The 18,926-nt window shown below is 44.4% G+C and overlaps 1 protein-coding gene across 1 annotated transcript in view; it reads right to left on the bottom strand.

Annotated features, from left to right (window-relative positions):
• klc2 (kinesin light chain 2) overlaps nt 1–18,926 on the bottom strand; it is a 25,553-nt gene extending 6,627 nt beyond the window's left edge. Inside the window, exons 1-9 of the mRNA XM_080792159.1 lie at nt 18,839–18,926; nt 14,646–14,891; nt 11,720–12,065; nt 8,097–8,313; nt 7,425–7,614; nt 6,706–6,879; nt 6,365–6,464; nt 2,907–2,956; nt 1,641–1,711 (exon numbers count right to left, since the gene is read on the bottom strand). Coding sequence (XP_080648285.1) covers nt 1,641–1,711; nt 2,907–2,956; nt 6,365–6,464; nt 6,706–6,879; nt 7,425–7,614; nt 8,097–8,313; nt 11,720–12,065; nt 14,646–14,876 — 1,379 coding nt within the window. The 5' untranslated portion in view covers nt 14,877–14,891; nt 18,839–18,926. The remainder of the gene's footprint in view (nt 1–1,640; nt 1,712–2,906; nt 2,957–6,364; nt 6,465–6,705; nt 6,880–7,424; nt 7,615–8,096; nt 8,314–11,719; nt 12,066–14,645; nt 14,892–18,838) is intronic.

The raw sequence follows: 18,926 nt of genomic DNA, 5'->3' as shown, positions 1-18,926 counted from the left end.
TGAGTTCACAATGTGTGATTGGCTATTATTGTTGGGCGCTAGCCCCTCCTATATCCAGCTTTGACAAACATTGTCCCAACACAAACATTGACAGCCATTGACTGAATGAATGGCCAGTTTTGAGTGTTTGCGCAAACACGAACATTGAATTTAATTTGCCCTCTGTCGCATCATGACAGTATCGCTTGCCAAAAGTACCTGAGCTGAGCCGACAGCACAATGCATTGTGTCATTAGCTTGTCCTTGTACCGAGCTTCATGCTCTGCTGCTGCAGACCAGACCGAAATGTATTGTAAGTACAGCTATACGGCAACTGAAACGGTCTTTCACTTGTCCTCCTCACGCTGCTACGCAGGCACTCAGAAGGCAGGCTAACTTTAGTGGTACGCGTGACCTGAACATAATGTTCTGCACTCTCAAATTCTAATTAGGAAGAGGGATGGGATGCTACGTCAGCTCACCACAGAAACCAGATTTGCTGATTATTTGACTACTCATGACGTCCTACTGTATGAACTGAAGGCAGGTGAAACTGAGATTTGCACATGGTCTCTAAACACGGTGACCGCACTGGCGAGGAGGTACGACACATTCATCTGTTATAAATGACCCCGATGCAGTTCCACCTTCAGTACTTCATGAACAGTGTCGTCAAGCATTAGCCCTATTTCAGTCAGATAACTCACAAATACATTTATTAAACCAATATTTATTATAGAATGAGAATACAAGTGTGCATATAATTTGACAAAAAGAAGGATTTTGGAGTATTCTTCAGAGAAAACAGGCAGGAAATAAATCATAATGAATGGATTCCAATGGGGTGCGTGCGCATTTCGCCTTGTGCCTGGAGGGACGAAGGCTTTGCCTAGGGCAGCAGTAGAGGTATGTGTTTGGCTTCTGCCGGTCGATTTTGATTTAAAGCTTATCCTGTGGGTAACGCCGCTGGCTGGCGCTAAGGGTGTTAAACACCATCATTAAATTAACCCCCCCTCCCCCCCATGGGGAACAGAAATAGCAGAGCCCACCGGTGGTGCTGGGGTGGTGGTATAACATCGCATAACAGCCAGGAATCATATGCAGAAGGAAGGCGAGAAGAATGCCTACAGTCTAGTTGAGCTGCCTCAACCCATTTTGGGCGGGAACACCTTTTGGTGTTTTAAGCATTATGTAATACTTTAGCTATTGAAAAATAGCAGATCTACAAGCTCATAGTGTGGCACTACCGCGCTACGAGCTTGTAGGTCTGCTATTTTTGAAAGATTGTGAAGATGTAGTGCAAATCTTTGAATATATATTCTTTCAGAGCCAACGTTTTTAACTCAAATTTTTGCTTCTGGGGGGTCCCTGGAACAACATATTTTCAGATGGGGCTCGGCGACCAAATACATATAATTTTGGGGGTCCTTGAAACATGAAAATGTTTGAGAACGACTGACATAGAAACATGGGTTTTTCAGAAAACTGTCAGGATATAGAAGAAGTTCCCAGGTATAAATGGGTTAACCCCTCGAGTATGTATGCGCCCTTGAGCATACAGCACATTAGCATGAAGCCACTCGAGTATATCTGACTGAACTAACTCCGCAAGCTACTGTACATACTGTATCATGTATGTACAGTAAAATGACAACGCTCACCTGTCTACCTTGCAGGCCTTGTACCAACTCCCATACTCCACATAGGGACCTACGGAGTCCTTACGGTTACCCTGAGAGAGAGAGAGAGAGAGAGAGAGAGAGAGAGAGAGAGAGAGAGAGCAATGTTATAACTTGTTTTACATGTATGTAATGTATGCTTTGGCAATGTAAGACCGTCATTCTCAAAGTGGGGTCCCGGGAACCCAGCGTGACAAAAACTCTCGCTTCCTCGATAGCGCGACAAAAACTCTCGCTTCCTCGAGTCGATAGCGCGACAAAAACTTGCGCTTTCTCGATAGCGCGACAAATGATAGTTAGGACTTAGGAACCAAATGGACCCTTATGGGTCTGTAACTCAGAGTGTACAAATGGAACCAAATGGACCCTTATGGGTCTGTAACTCAGAGAGTGTACAAATGGAACCAAATGGACCCTTATGGGTCTGTAACTCAGAGAGTGTACAAATGGAACCAAATGGACCCTTATGGGTCTGTAACTCAGAGAGTGTACAAATGGAACCAAATGGACCCTTATGGGTCTGTAACTCAGAGAGTGTACAAATGGAACCAAATGGACCCTTATGGGTCTGTAACTCAGAGAGTGTACAAATGGAACCAAATGGACCCTTATGGGTCTGTAACTCAGAGAGTGTACAAATGGACCATTGGTCCATTTGTACACCCTCAAATGGACCAATATGAATTGGGGTCCCAGAAATAGAAATGACATTAAATGGGGGACCATATTGTAATGCATGTCAATGGGGGTCCTTGAAATTTTAATGTTTGCGAATGTTTCCGTAGAAACCATCTCTTATGGGGGTCCGTGGGCAAATAAGTTAATTTGGGGGTCCTTGACATGAAAAAGTTTGAGAACCACTGATGTAAGACATATTTTATCATGCCAATAAAGCATTTTTAATTTGAAATTGTGAGAGAGAGAGAGTCAGACAGACAGAAGGAACATATGACATAAGACACACGGACAGATAAACAGACAGAGAGTGTTAGACAGAGGCATGCAGGGTCAATGTCTCATGAAGTCACGTTTAACCCATTACTCTGTTACACAGCCTATTAGAACGCTGACATTTCCAGTCGACTTGTTCACACATCATCATTATTAGTTAGTTGTCTCATCCATATCCCTAATGGGTTACCCGGGTTACTTCAGTGGGCACAGAGAGACAGACAGACGCCAGTTATGCGGGTTACTTCAGTGGGCACAGAGAGACAGACAGACGCCAGGTCGGTCCAAATCACCAACCTTGCTCTCCTCCCTCTCCTCTGCGTGCATCCAGATGGGCTTGTTGTCGTCTGCAACGGAACAACAGATGGAGCATTAGCATGTAATATATGATACAGAGTGGAAGCGTCTGGATTGGAATAGCTTTGAACAGCATTGATGATGGGTACATCGTAGGGCATTCACTTCTAGTCATTTTTACTAGTTGACTAGGTTTTTGGAAATAAATATTTGTACATTTAAAATCTGTGTACATTGGTGACCCCCCCCCCCCCCCCCACCACCACCCCCTTTTTTATTTTCTTATCAACTAGTCAACTAGTACCAACAAGGTCGACTAGTGGATTTACTAGTCGCTTAATGCCCTAGTAAATCGGGACACGCATCTTTTTTTTTTATATATCTTTTTTTGCGGCTTACACATTTTATTGGTTTTTTTAAGGGACAGACAGTAATAGGCTGACAGGAAACGGGAGAGAGATGGGGGAAGACATGCAGTAAAGGCCGTGTCGGCCTTGGGAGTCGAACCCGCGGCACACTGCGACTGGATTACCAGTCGTGTGCCCAGACGGTTACACCACCGCCTGGGCCGGGGGGGACACGCATTCTTGATGAAGATCTTGTGATCGAAACGTTGAAAGCAGCAATTACAAAGCGGAGCTGAAAACCAGAACCAACAGACTTTATTTACTTGAATAGGCAAAAAGGAACACATGATGGGGGCGGGGGACTCCCACGACAAGCTTTGTGATTTGATACGAAGATGGAGGCCAATCTCTATACTGGAGCACAGGGGTGCCTGCCCACACTTTTTTTGACTTGAGATCTACTTTTAAAATGATCAGCTCAACAAGATCTACTCAAATTATTATCGCTGAATGAAAAATTATGGAAATAGCCCTTTGTAGGTTTTCGGGTGATTTTTATGTAACTTTATAATTCTACTGAAGTTTGCGCAACACTCTTGAAAACAAAGCATTGCACTCTAGAAGCCGTGAAGGTGACAGGCCCTGCTTGATGTCAGTCTATCAAGTCATATTCAAGTGGCACATGCCAAAAAGAGGAGTTTTTGATTTTTTATATTTTAATTCTTATTTTTCATGTCAATGTGGTCTACCTGCACAGCCTTTGTAATCTCCTGGTAGATCACGATCTACCTTTTGGGCACCCCTGCTGTCTATTTAACCACATGAACCATGCATCCTTATAATTACTCTGTTCATAATTTTTATTCAACAAAAATAGGTGAACATTCTGTGAGAACAGGCAATCTCACAACGTGATGTGATGAGCTTGTAGATTGACGATTATTGTTTTTTGATGTACAACAAAGAATAATAATCGGGTATGCAATGACATTCTTGTGGCAGGTCACTCGTGTGTTTTTTTTATTTTTTTTTATCCCACGATTTTGTAACCCATTTTTCACCCCTGTGTCAATCATCTACTGTGATCCTGGGCTCTACACACCCTCCGCCAACCTGGGGAGAGCAACGGACTTAACTCATGCTTCCTTCATGCTTGAGTGTCCAAGTTGCTCCTTTACACCTGACAGGGGGGAGTTTCCCTGGTTGGACGTAGCGCGTGGAAGGAACACGTTATTCCAACCAGTTTCTTTCCCCTCCATCAGGCGCCCCGGCCGGCCAGGGGGAGGCAGTTTAGAGACCAGGATTACTGCATGTTTTTGTGAGGGTACCTACCCTAGGGGACACGGGGAGAACATGCAAACTCCACACAGAAAGGCCCCTTTCGCCAACCCTGCCTTCGGGTATGGGCACTGATGACGCGGAGGAGGAAACACGCCGCCAGCACCCACAGTGCCCCGAGCGGGAATCGAACCCAGGGCCTTCTAGCTGTGAGGCGACAGCACTACCAACTGTGGTCACTCGTGTGTTGAGCGTGCAAGTTGGTAAAGGGTTGATAGGCTTAGGGCCATTAAGCGGCTTCGCACATGTTACAGAGCAACACTTAATCCTTTCCCCCAGCAAAGGTAACTAAGCATGACAAGGCACAAATCATCACAGGGCAGCAGCAATAATACAAGGAATACAATCTGAATGCATTGCCCACACAGAAAAGTATTATTCAATTTGACCCCTGATTGTGTGTATTACTTTCACGCAGATTTAATTTACTCAACTCAACTTTATTTGTGTAGCCCTTAACCCATTTCGGGCGGGAACCCCTTTTGGTGTTTTAAGCATTCTGTTCTACTTTAGCTATTGAAAAATAGCAGATCTACAAGCTCATAGCGTGGCACCGAGTGCCGCGCACTACGAGCTTGTAGGTCTGCTATTTTTGAAAAATCGTGAAAATGTGGCGCAAATATTTGAATATATATTCTTTCAGAACGAATTTTTTCAACTCAAATCTTTGGTTCTGGGAGGTCCCTGGAACAACATTTTCGGATGGGGGTCGGCAGCCAATTACATACGTATAATCTTGAGGGTCTTTGACATGAAAATGTTTGAGAACCACTGACATAGAAACATAGGTTTTTCAGAAAACTGTCAGGATTTAGAAGGCATTTAAAGAATCTCAGGTCTAAATGGGTTTTAACAAAGGAAACAAACACCCCCTATGCTTAGACACTGAGTCAGGAACCCCCCCCCTTGGCGGGAATAGAAAAATAATCATCGGGCACAACATAAGATGGAAGGGAAGGCGGCTCTCTGCTTAGCAGAGAGCAGTGCTAATATCCCAGGCTGTGTTACAGTTCTGCTTAGCAGAGAGCATGCAGTGCTAATGTCCCAGGCTGTTACAGCACTTAAGTGCTGTAACAGCATCAGTGGGTCCAGCTGACTGGGACAACTCTAAGCTAATGTATTAGCGTTTGTCTCAGCAGCAGGGTGGGTAGCTGCTAACCATTGTGTGTATTCCTGCACAATAATCTGAGTGATCTCTGTATTGATTTATGGTGAAGATTCTGACTTTCAATTGTACATAGATTTTGTTTAGATTTTTAGATTATTTTTTTAGCTCCACTTGTTTTGGCAGTATTTTCTCATGCCAATAAAGCAATGGTTTTCAAACCAGTGGTCTGGGGACCACCAGTGGTCATTGAGGGGGTTCCAGGTGGTCCCTAGCTAAATGATAGAGTTGGTAACCTAATCGTCCTAATGGACCCTTAGATCTTTAACTCTTGAGAGCGTAAAATGAAACCAAAATATAGAGTTAAAATATCGTTAAACATCTGAACAAGGAACATGTCAACCGTGAATGTATATGGTATACAGTGACAGTAAAATACAGTGCAGTATTAAATGCTGAATATGATGATACAGTATTATAAATAGGCCTACTGGATAAATATAACTAAATGGACAGTGCAGCAGTAGTCAGGGAAAGTATTGTATTGTTTATTGTGATATTGTGAATAAATGAATAACTCAGAGGAGATGCAGATGGAAAATGATTGAAAACCACTGATATAAACTATAAAGGCATTTGAATTTAATTGAATTGAATTGACTACTCACTGTTGACGGAACCAAACTCCTTCTCGTGCGCTCTGGTCAGAATCTCTTTGTACAGAGACTCTGCGTCCTTGAACTTCCCCTGCTTGAGGTAACATGTGGCCTGAAATGGGACAAAATACCAAACTTTTGTTATATCTTTACACTGCTTTAGTATTATCGAAAATGTTCTGTAAAATGGTCTATTGTATGCTACTACGTTAAAGTAAATGAAAATAAGGATCCCGGTTAGTTAGGTTAAAATAAGGTTTACCATCTGAACACAAGATGTAACAATGAAGTACAACCTTGAATAGGGACTAAGTATAATTATAAACGAGTCTTTAATGGTCTCTCCTCCTCACCAGGTTGTTCTTGGTCTTGGCCACGTTGGGGTCGTCGGCTCCCAGCTTGGACTCGTAGATCTCCAGGGCCCGCCTGTAGTAGTACTCCACCTCGTCGTACTTGCCCTGGTTCTGACACAGCAGAGCCAGGTTGTTCAGCTGCTTGGCCACGTCCGGGTGGTACTTCCCTAGAACCTGATCATGATGTTCAGGGAGAGAGATGGAAGCAGGACTATGTGTTAAGTCACAGTGGGTCAGGACAAAAAGCATCAATTTGCAGTAGCATCAAAACAGGTTGATTCGTGACGCTTTTTGACTGAGCTTGTAGATCTGCTGCTTTTGTGTGAATGACTAGAATGATTTTGTACATTGTGTATTTTGCTCTGCTACTAAAAGATTAGGACTTTGGTGATTTGTTGTATTTATTTCATAGGTACTTTGAGGTGTATCATGGATGTTTTATTTGCTGTTCCAAAATGTGACATTTATGATGTAGTATTAAAGTGTAATTTTATTTCTGCCACTTGGCCAGTTCCCACTTGTAAAAGAGACGCAGTCTCATTGTGTTTTTACTGGTTAAATAAAGGTTAAATAAAAAAGGGTGTTAATTTACAAAAATACAAAATAAATAAACACCAAAACACAAAAAGGTAAAATACAGAGAGGTTTCTGCAGCCCGACAGCGGCGATATACATTGGACATTTAAGGTGTAGTTTAGTATAATGTGTTCCTCCCGTACCTTCTCCCTGATCTCTAGGGCTCTCTTACAGAGAGGCTCTGCCTCCTTGTATTTGCCTCTCTTGCCGTAGAGCACAGCCAGGTTGTTGAGGGTGGCGGCCACCGCTGGGTGGTCCTTCCCCAGGGTCTTCTCTCGGATGGCCAGGGCGTCGTTCAAGAGGTGGGCCGCTTCCTTGTACTTGTTCTGGTCTCTGGCGAACGACAAAGAGCAACAACGATTAAATTAAGATTTACATTCAGAGTTATTCGCCTGGAAAGGAGCCAGCTTAGGTGGCTCGGGCATCTGGTTAGGATGCCTCTCGAGCGTCTCCCTATAGGGAGGTCCTCGAGGCACGTCCCACTGGGAGGAGACCCCGGGGCAGACCAAGGTGCAGTTGGAGGGATTACATCGACTCATTGGCCATGGAACGCCTCGGGATCCCCCAGGAGGAAGTTACTAATGTTGCTCTGGAAAGGGAAGTCTGGAGCTCTCTGGTGGAGCTGTCGCGACCAGACTACGGATAAGCGGTTGAAAATGGATGGATGGATTCAGAGTTCTGCCACTTTATGGACATTTTGCTAAATGCACAGAAGGGTCCGCCGTCCAAATACATATCATTTTTGGGTGGTCTTTAGCCTAGGAAAGCGGTTTGAGAATCACTGTGTGTGTTGAGGACAAGTGTGCGTTCCTCACCTGTAGACCAGGGCCAGGATGTTGAGCATGGTGGCCACATCGGGGTGGTCGTGGCCAGAGGTCTTCTCCAGGTCCTCCAGGGCCTGCTTGCAGAGGGGCACGGCCACCTCGTAGCGGCCCTGGGACGCGTACTGGATCACCAGGTTGTGGAGGGTCCTCAGCCGGGCCGGGATCTCGTAGCCCCCCTGCTGAGCTGCCACCTCCCCACTGGGCTGGGCTGTGTGTGGGGGAGGAACCACCGGGAGAACGGACATAGCTCCATGAGTTCACACATTGAAACTGTCATTCCTTTCAGACTTAAAGTATTATTTTATACTATTCAAAAATAGCAAGATGTACAAGCTCTTAGCGTGTCACTTTGTGCTGCCCTATAAGCTTGTAGATCTGCTATTCTTTTATTATTTTTATCGTGAACATTTGTGCAAATCTTTGAATATATATTTTTTAAAGCGACCATTTTTTTAACTAAAATCTTTGCTTCAGAGACCAATCTTTCCTAGAGACCAGGTCTCTAGGACAAAATATTTTGAGATTGGGGTCGGCAGCCAAATGAAAAGGTCTGAAATGAAAAGGTTTGAGCACCACTGATACTGTATAGCAACATACGTTACGATTTAAGGCATTTTTGGAATCGACCTCAGGTCTTAATGTGTTAAGCGTAAACGCACACATCATTCCTTGACTTTAAATAATTATGAAGAGAATTTGTTCAAATTAAAGTTTACCAAAAATAATACCAACTAGAACTGCACTCTGCCGAGTGCATACTTGCTTGTTGCACACTAGTAGGCCATAAATGGCCTACTAGTGCGCAAGCAGAGCGCGCAAGTACTTTCGACCACTGGAAACTATCACATCTCAGTATCTCTGTGAAGGAACGTTTGAAATGTATAATCATTACGTGTAACTATTTGCTACCTAACTACTTTTTTACAGAAAAATGAATCATTGATATGTGATGAAAAAAAAGGTATATAAACTGGTATATAAACTAAAATATATTATACAGTGTAATTATTTTATTACTTATTGTAAATTGTCAATTGTTTTAAATGTATTTCATTTTGTACTATAGTGATATTAATACTAAATCATGATCAGAGTAATATATGTCTCTAACTTCAATTTCTGTAATAATACTTTCAAATTTGTTGAAATATACATGATCTAAAATACTTCCGAAATCTGTAGTTGGATTTGTATCTCAGTGATGACGTAAGAGAAATGGTCATCTGTGTAATCTGGTCCCACCAGATACCACATTACGTCATCGTTGAGAGCTGGGACCAGAGTACACGGTGTGTATATGTATGACTAGCTCTCAGTGATGACGTAAGAGATATGGTCATCTGTGTAGTCTGGTCCCAGCAGACCAGGCACAGATTTACAAATTACAAATCACATTACAACTACATACAGAGTATGTAGTTGTAATTTGATTAGCAGTATACTGTGGTTACTTGGTTCCAAAAAGTGAAGCCAAGTTTTTTTCAACCGTAAGTCTGTGCCTGGTTTGCTGGGACCAGTTACAACATTACGTCATCGTTGAGAACTGGGACCAGAGTACATGGTGTGTATGGGAAGCACCCTATGATCCGACGGACCATTGCTCCGAAGGAGCATTGGTCCGAGGTGCGCTGGGGGTCGGGAGAGGGTGGGTGGTTAGGTTTAGGTGTCTGCCCCGGGGGAGGTTAGGGTTAGGGTGAGGGTTTGAGGTAGGTTGTCGATCGGACCAATGGACCGTCGGCATATTGACGCGGACCCGGTGTGTATATGACGTAATGTTGTAACTTGTAACTAGTCCCAGCAAACCAGGCACAGACTGTATGTAGTTGTTCTAGTTACAACTACATACAGAGTATGTAGTTGTAATTTGATTAGCAGTATACTGTGGTTACTTGGTTCCAAAAAGTGAAGCCAAGTTTTTTCAACCGTAGGTTTGTGCCTGGTTTGCTGGGACCAGTTACAACATTACGTCATCGTTGAGAACTGGGACCAGAGTACATGGTGTGTATATGACGTAATGTTGTAACTTGTAACTTGTAACTTGTAACTTGTAACTAGTCCCAGCAAACCAGGCACAGACTTACGGTTGAAGAAAACTTGGCTTCACTTCGAAGAGACCAAGCGAAATGATTACTTGCGCGCTCTGCTTGCGCAAGTAACTACATACAGAGTATGTAGTTGTAATTTGATTAGCAGTATACTGTGGTTACTTGGTTCCAAAAAGTGAAGACAAGTTTTCTTCAACGGTAAATCTGTGCCTGGTTTGCTGGGACTAGTTACAACATTACGTCATCCTTGAGAGAGTACATGGTGTGTATATGACGTAATGTTACAAGTTACAAGTTACAAGTTACAACATTACGTCATATACACACCATGTACTCTCTCAAGGATGACGTAATGTTGTAACTAGTCCCAGCAAACCAGGCACAGATTTACCGTTGAAGAAAACTTGGCTTCACTTCGAAGAGACCAAGCGAAACGATTACTTGCGCGCTCTGCTTGCGTAAGTAATTACACATTGATTGGCAATATGTGGTACATTGAGGCACTAAAATAAAAACAGATATACTCAGCCATTAATTATGCAAACTGTAAACGTTGCAAAAATGGTGGTACTTATTTAAGACCTGTGTAGCCCGTTTAAAAGGTAAGATGCAGTAGCGCCTTATATAACTACCCCTCTAGGGGCTAAGAATATATGCAAGCAATCAGCAACACAGTGCAGAGAGATTACTGATAGTCCTCAACGCTTAACTTAAATGTAATGAGGAAATGATCAGAGGGGAGTTAGAACTAAACTTGATCGCTTGAGCGCTGTTCATGCAGCCTGAACTGAGACAAGTTGGAAATACATTGTTTTTAATGAGGGCGGCGCAAATAAGAGCTATTTTAAGCCTGTGTGCAACATGACAACTGTTATAAAGTATTGTACAGTAACAACTAAAGTCTCTTTAATGTTTATGTTGTACTATTATGTATACTAACTACAAAACAATTGCATTAGTCCAATGCATTTCTGCCTACTTCCTGTCCCGGGTGGTTGTCCCCATTCTCAATAGAAGTCTATGTAGGAGAGCCACCATTGGACTGAAGCCCCATGAAGTGAACAGAGTTTGCGTAAATCTGTCTATATCTAAGGCTCTGCACCTACCCGGTCCCTGGTCTAATCCCTCTCCCACCGAGGTCACCTACCAGGTCCCTGGTCTAATCCCTCTCCCACCGAGGTCACCTACCAGGTCCCTGGTCTAATCCCTCTCCCACCGAGGTCACCTACCAGGTCCCTGGTCTAATCCCTCTCCCACCGAGGTCACCTACCAGGTCCCTGGTCTAATCCCTCTCCCACCGAGGCCCCCTACCAGGTCCCTGGTCTAATCCCTCTCCCACCGAGGCCACCTACGTACCAGGTCCCTGGTCTAATCCCTCTCCCACCGAGGTCACCTACCAGGTCCCTGGTCTAATCCCTCTCCCACCGAGGCCCCCTACCAGGTCCCTGGTCTAATCCCTCTCCCACCGAGGCCACCTACGTACCAGGTCCCTGGTCTAATCCCTCTCCCACCGAGGCCACCTACGTACCAGGTCCCTGGTCTAATCCCTCTCCCACCGAGGCCACCTACCCGGTCCCTGGTCGTCGTCGTTGGGGAACAGGTCGTCCAGGTTGTCCTTGGAGTTGTCCCCTCCTCCGCTCCCCCCTCCTCCTCCTCCTCCGCCGCTCTGGCCACTCCTCTCGTCTGAGGGCGAGGCGTCGTCGTCGAACTTCTTGATCTGGTTCATGAACTCCAGGTGCTTCTTCTCCTCCTCCAGCTGCGCCACGCTCTGCTCGCTGCGCTGCAGCTTGTGCTGCGTGCCCGCCAGCTCGTCGCGCAGCCACTGGTTCTCCTGGCACAGCCGGCGCACCTGCGCACGCAGCTTCTGCTTCTCGGACTCCACGGCGCTCAGGTGGCTGGAAAGGGCGATGATCACCTGGGGGGGGGGGGGGGCAGATGGACGTGTTGAGTCTCTGCCACGGACACAGGTGTGTCCGACTGTCCGTGGCAAAGACTTGGTCTTGTCCGTGGCAAGTGTTTGATTTTAGTTTTTACACACCATTACTTAAGCAATAAGCCACGAGAGGTCTCAGGTTACCGGGTATTTTACACTGGCTGGGGGCGTAGGCAGAAAAACGGTTACAAAACGGTTACTAAAACGGTTACAAACATATAGAAATATTAACCTAATAAAACTATTGAATTCACAAAGGTAGCTACGCTTTGCGCTACCAGAGCGAGCCACATAACTTCCTTGTTGTGCTCGGCAAGTATGCTATGTGACGGGAGAATAGTGCTTGATGTCTTTACGGGGCTGCCTGGAGCCACACATTCACAGTCATATGAGCCGGGCGGTGCTTACACGCCCGCACGACATGTGTTTGTAATGCAATCAAGCGCTCCCCTTCCCCAGTACAGCTGGAATCAGCTGCGAATTATATAAAGTGATTGAAGGAGTGGGTTATCGGTGGAATTTACACCGGTCACGTGACGGTAACCAGCCAATCAGAATCAAGTATTGGGACTACCCGTTTTAGAAAATGTTATTATCCAATTACTGACGCTGATTTAGTACGACACTATGGAACATTAGGAGTCCAACTAGTACTAGTGGTTCTCAAATGTTTGATTTGCAAGAATCCCCATAAGTGTAGAAACACTCAGAGTTACAGTTACAGACCTGTTATGGTAATTCTGGGCTAGCTCTTTGTGTTTCTGATAATACTATTGTAATATCATATTTGTACGTCTGTGTATTTGTATGGTTGAAAAGAATTGCCTGGTTTCAAAAGTTGGTTACCAAAAAAACATCGTCCATTAAACCTGAGACTGAAAACGCCTTCTAAATCCTAACGTTTTCAGAAACTCTAGTAAAAGATTTATTTTGATCAGATCTAGATCAGGTATAATATAATTGTCTTCCTACTGTATGTGACTGGCCATTGCTGAGCGAAAATATCACTTACCAAAACTCAAAACCAACTGATTTCTTATCTTTTGCTCAGCTACAGTAACCTGACGCTGCCAGATCCAAAAAGCTTGCTACACAAATTTGTTTCACAGCTTATTTGGATCTGGGATCGCGGAAGCAAATTCGATGACGGGGCTGTTCCTTTTTTTCAAGATACATGGTAGATGATTGGATGGGAGCGTCTGTCTATCACCGTGTGGGCGTGCAAACACAACCAATCATATCGACGTGTCTATATACCGTCACATCCGCATCCCGCCTTTAGCTCACGCTGATTGGTTCGGTACGAAGCAGATCTGACTCAGGGCTCAACTCCGTCAGAGATCCCAGATGAGTGTTGTGTTGGGGAATATGTTTCCGCAATACCGCCCTCATCTGGCAGCGTCAGGTTACAGCTACAGCTCTGCACTGACCATCTGCAGAGAGTTGACTCTGACCTATTGTACCTGAATTTACACCCTATGACCTTTTCTACAAACACCCAGAGTGGGTAGAATTCCCCTTTAAATTCTACCAAACATCCTATGAATGTGTCCAACACAGTGACATGTTATAGCATTAATCTCCAGCACACACACCAGCGCAGAACAATCACACTGTGGAAATTTTTGAAACTCGATTAAACCAGTTCACACAATGCCTTTTGTATCTGTGTTGATGGCCTCCAGTCCTAGTCTCTCTCCCCTTCTCGCTTTCCATCACCTCTCTCTCTCTCTGCACCCCCTTTCCCCTCTACCCCCATGGACCGGTCTCTCTCTACCAGGCTCAGCTCCATGCGAGTCAAGAAAGACCCTGCCCAACATTTATATCCCTCTTAGAGGTCACGCCAATGCATCTGGTTTCTGGGTTATCGCCAGGCCAATTTCACATCTACAGCTTTTGCTCAGGCCGGGTTCGGGTTTTGTTGTTATGGTTTTTTTCTTTTTTACATTTAGAAGAAACCGGTCTCTCCGACTCAGACTAAAGGTAGACCCACAGGCAAACCAACAAGGCTGTATGAGAGTGTGTGTGTGTGTGTGTGTGTGTGTGTGTGTGTGTGTGTGTGTGTGTGTATGTGTGTGTGACAGGCAGGTCAGGCATCTGGGGGAAAATAAGCTAAATAAAATTTCCAATCGGGGGCGGAACTGAAAGTCGCGGTTACAAGCCAGGCTTTGGTTTCATGTCTAAAACCCTCCTCGCCATCCCGTCTCTCTCTGCAGCCTTTTGTCTGCCCTCTCCATTTTCTACCACCATAAGCTCGTAGCGCGGCACTCGTTTTTGGAAAAATCGTGAAAATGTGGCACAAATCTTTGAATATATATTCTTTCACAGCAAACGTCTTTGCTTCTAGGTGGGGGGTCCCCGGAAAAACATATTTTCAGATGGTGGTTGGCGGGCAATTACATTTTTCGGGTCCTTGACATGAAATACCTGTAGTTGAGAAACTATGCAACACTGATATAGATTTATTTATTTTTTCAGAAAACTGTCATGATTTAGAAGACACTTCTAGAATCTGGTATCAGATCTAAATGGGATAATCCATCTCCTCTCTCCTCTGCGTACCTGTGCCTCCCCGAGGCCCAGCTCGATGGCCTCCAGGCTCTTGCGGAGCACGCCAGACTTCTCCTGTGCGGCGGGCGGCTGTCCGCAGTCCAGCAGGGAGGTGAGCAGCTGGGCGTGCTCCCCGCGCAGGGTCTCCAGGCCCTGCATGACGGCCTTGGTGTTGAGGACGATCTCGTCCTGGGTTAGTCGCTCCAGCAGAGCCTCTTCGCGTGGATACACCATCGTGGACATCGCCTGGGTTTTACACTAGTAATGGGGGCGATATGGAAAATAAATTATATCACAAAAAGGATTCTAGCAGTATCACAATGCACAATATTGTTTTCGTGCGGTTTTTATGGTTTTATATATGGCAGACAGACAGGTGAGGGGGGATGGGACATGGCAGAGGGGGGACAAAGACAGTGAGAGGATCACTTTCATCATTTTGTCCATTTATATACCGTGAGTAAGCATAAAAGCTTCACAGCAGCCCGGCCTCCTAGCAAAACAAAACAGCTCTTTAATTGTCCCCAAGCTTGTGTGTAAAACACAACACAGGTAAAACGACAATGACAAACTATATGGTTTGGTACTGTATATAGTACAGTATATCGTCTCTGTCAGGTGTAAACACTTTTCAGTATTCAAATTCCAAAGCTATACTTTGGATGATTTTCTGTGACCCTGTTGTATGATCACGTAGAAGGGCGTTAATTAATTTAAGAAAAAAACACCAAAGGTTCAAATAAGGAGATAAGAGCAACATTATGGTATTACGGTTGCTACCAATAAAAGGGACTATACTTAACCCATTTTGGGGCGGGAACCCCTTTTGGTGTTTTAAGCATCATGTTGTACTTTAGCTATTGAAAAATAGCAGATCTACAAGCTTGTAGGTCTGCTATTTTAGAAGAATCATGAAAATGTGGCCCAAATGTTTGAATATATGCTTTCAGAGTGAATGTTTTTATCTCAAATCTTTGCTTCCGGGGGGAGGTCCCTGGAACAACATATTTTCAGGTGGGGGTCGGCGGCCAATTTCATATATATTTGAAAATGTTTGAGAACCACTGATATAGAAACATGGGTTTTTCAGAAAACTGTCAGGATTTAGAAGGCATTTGTAGAATCGATCTCTGAAACTAAACAAGACCGCCAGGCTCCAATTGTTGTGGTCGACCTCTACCAATCTCGCATTGGGCGCCGAGAGGCATCGAACCAACCGGCTCTATAGATTGTGACGTCAGTCCCCTAGATGACGTACATATACTCCATGGATTTGGCCAAGGTGATCCAACTGCTGTAGTGCTTAGTTCCCACTGCCTGTACTGTGCTGTGCTTGGCTGCGGTTCATTTGCTCGACGGTCGGTGCCCCTGCCTGCTGTTGTCCTTGTCCGCGTTTCTCCTGCACTTGTTCTTGGATAGTTGATTGCTGACGCGCCTCGTGGCTTTGTTGTGCCCTGTGCCACCGTGGCTCGCCCGGCTGGCTGACTGACTGTTGCCGAAGTTCATGCAAATCTTTATTGTTGCTTTTCTTTCGGTTTGTACTAGTGAGGCATTGTGTTGTAGGAGCTAAATGTGCCTTGAAATATACTGTATATGCGAAACAAAACGAGTGCAAGTATCATGTTATCGTACTGGCAACTTGCACAGGAAATGATCATTAGCTCCAAACAAACACACATGCATGTACCGTACAGTATGTACATGCACACACGCACGCTTATAGACGGCTAGCCTCCTCCATTAATCAAATTTTCACATTTTTCTCTCGTGCTGCACGATTCTTGCTCAGATGTGAACCTCGATTTTCCTCCACAAGAATTGAGATCACGATTCTCACACAATTCTAATTTTTTCGATGTAAATATTGAATGCCTTTAGTCTGTAGTTGCTGAACATTACTAACTACATTCAAAATGTGTCACCTGGAGCCAACTACTACAGACAACATCAAAGTATACTTCACTTTAAAGCTCTCTTAAAAGTCGCTCTCTTGTAGCAAAAACACAAGAGTCACTCAAATGAATGGGACAGCTCAACTAGTGCTGCACCGTTCTTCACAAAGTGAGATTGCATAGGTGTCTGAATGTAGATCTCCATCTTTTCAATTAATTGTGCAGCACTATTTTGCTCAAATATTCCTATAATATAACATCTACAGTAGGACCATATTCATGTTGGTTTCTGGTCGACAGTGACAATATGCTGATGCTCGCCTCTGTGCGGGGGAAAGGGATAAGTACAGACAGTACAGTAAATGTATACTGTACTATAGGACCACTCTGTGTGTGCGGCTGCGCACGCATGTGTGTCTCTGTATGCGTTTGTGTACGATTAAGCAAAAACCATATAGATTAAACCACGTCAGCACGACGGAGGGAGACAGAGACGGAGGATCAGATCCGGCTAGAAAGATTTAATGAGAAAATATATCACATTTCCCTCCTCGTTGCCAGCTGTGTGCAGCAATAAGTCACTCTCCTCCTTAAGCAATAAGCACATGACATGCAGTACTGTATACAGTACACAATCAGTTGAAAATGACATGTGACATTATCATGCATCTTCCACCATATAGGCTGATTAGGCGCTGTTCTGCTATTACAGCAACACTCAATCTTTTCCTCGTTACGACAAGATGTCCCCTGAGGGCCCAATACTATAATTATTATTGACAAACTGTAAACAAACGCCTTATTGCAGCAGCAGCAGCAGTATAGTCAGAAAAGCCAGTTGTGCAACTTTGTGTGAAGCGTGACCCGTGACCCATGATCCTCTCTCTCTCTCTCTCTTTCCATCCATCCTCTCTCTGTCTCTTGGAGGACACGCACCTGTACCCCCCCCCCCACACACACACACACACACACACACACACACAAATCACGCGCTTCTCTCTCTCTCATCTTCTACCCTCCTCCTCCCCTTCTCTTCCCTCCGCCTGCCTGCCTCATCCACATTGACTGCAATGCACCAATGTCAACGGCTCCCTGCCGTTCATTCTATCCGTTTTTGCGACACACTAAATATCGCCGGGAAACTCCAGAAAGAAAGGCACCCGGCGTCGTGTTATACTATTATATATACAATCTTCTCATCATCAGAGCATTGATCCGTCAACGTGGGTGGTGGTCAATACAGGCCAAAGTGCCTTTTAATGGCCTGGCTGGGGGCGAAAAACACAGAGGAGAAAGGCTTGGGCTTGGCAGGAGATCAATCAAGGTGACCGTCGATAAAAATTGTCCCAAATAATAAAGAAAATGGCCGTATCTATCTATCTATCTATATATCACGCAACATCAACACATCAACCATAAAAGCGCATAAATAATCAACCCAGTCCGCCGTTGTCTTTATATAACCTGGATATATAAATACACTTTAAAACAAGGGTTCCAATCCGATGTTTGTAAACATAGACGCTGCATGGGTTTTAGGCCCAAATATAAATAATGATGCGCAGATATATAGTTGAATTGCACTGAGTAAGGAAAAAACATCACGGACAATCAATAAAAGACTTATTGAAGGTGGTAAGAATAAACGTTGTAGCCGATTCAAACGCGATTCGTGGTTTGCCTGCCATGGAGCAATTATAACATTATATCCATGCAAGAAAGGTACTACATTTCACAAGAGCCGATCGCGTTCAACAGCTACATAATAACCAAACACCGCACGATATATCGTGTTGTCCTCTATGGAATGATCACAGCATGGCGTGTTGTGTAACCCAGTGTTGGTAAACATTCGAGTCCCCTTTTTATATTTAAAAGTGCCCCATCGTGGCATGCTGTAGACTCAGAGTGACTGTCTGTCCATCTGCATTACCTTTACAACGACGTACCGACGCCTGGATGGATGGAAGTGTCCTTTGTTATTATGATGGTGCGTCGATCATACACAAAAGGATGATGACAACCAAACCACCACCATATACGTCATTCAATGATAAATCAATCAAGTCCACCCTATAGCCTACGATTTAATACTCTTGTATTGTAGATGTAATTGTATCGATTCTGACATTTTCAATCTACCGATTGAAAATCGACAAATATAGGCTACATCTACGACTACGAGTCTATAAATCTATAGGCTACAATCACCCGTGATCATGCAGCCTAGCTCTTTAATAACAATTAGCAGGCCGGTATGTGTTTTAGAAGAACATTCACAAAGTGTAGAAAGAAAGAAGTGTTTTTGTTTACCTGCCTCGATCCCTCCTTCGCTCTCTCTCTCTCTCTCCTCGACCAGGAGAAATATCCCAGTCAGTGACAGCACAATGCAAACCACGCC

The sequence above is a fragment of the Protomyctophum bolini genome (genome assembly GCF_963924005.1).
Source record: "Protomyctophum bolini genome assembly, chromosome: 20".
Taxonomy (NCBI): domain Eukaryota; kingdom Metazoa; phylum Chordata; class Actinopteri; order Myctophiformes; family Myctophidae; genus Protomyctophum; species Protomyctophum bolini.
The sequence above is the reverse complement of the archived record's forward strand: the minus strand, read 5'-3'. Positions and strand labels throughout refer to the sequence as shown.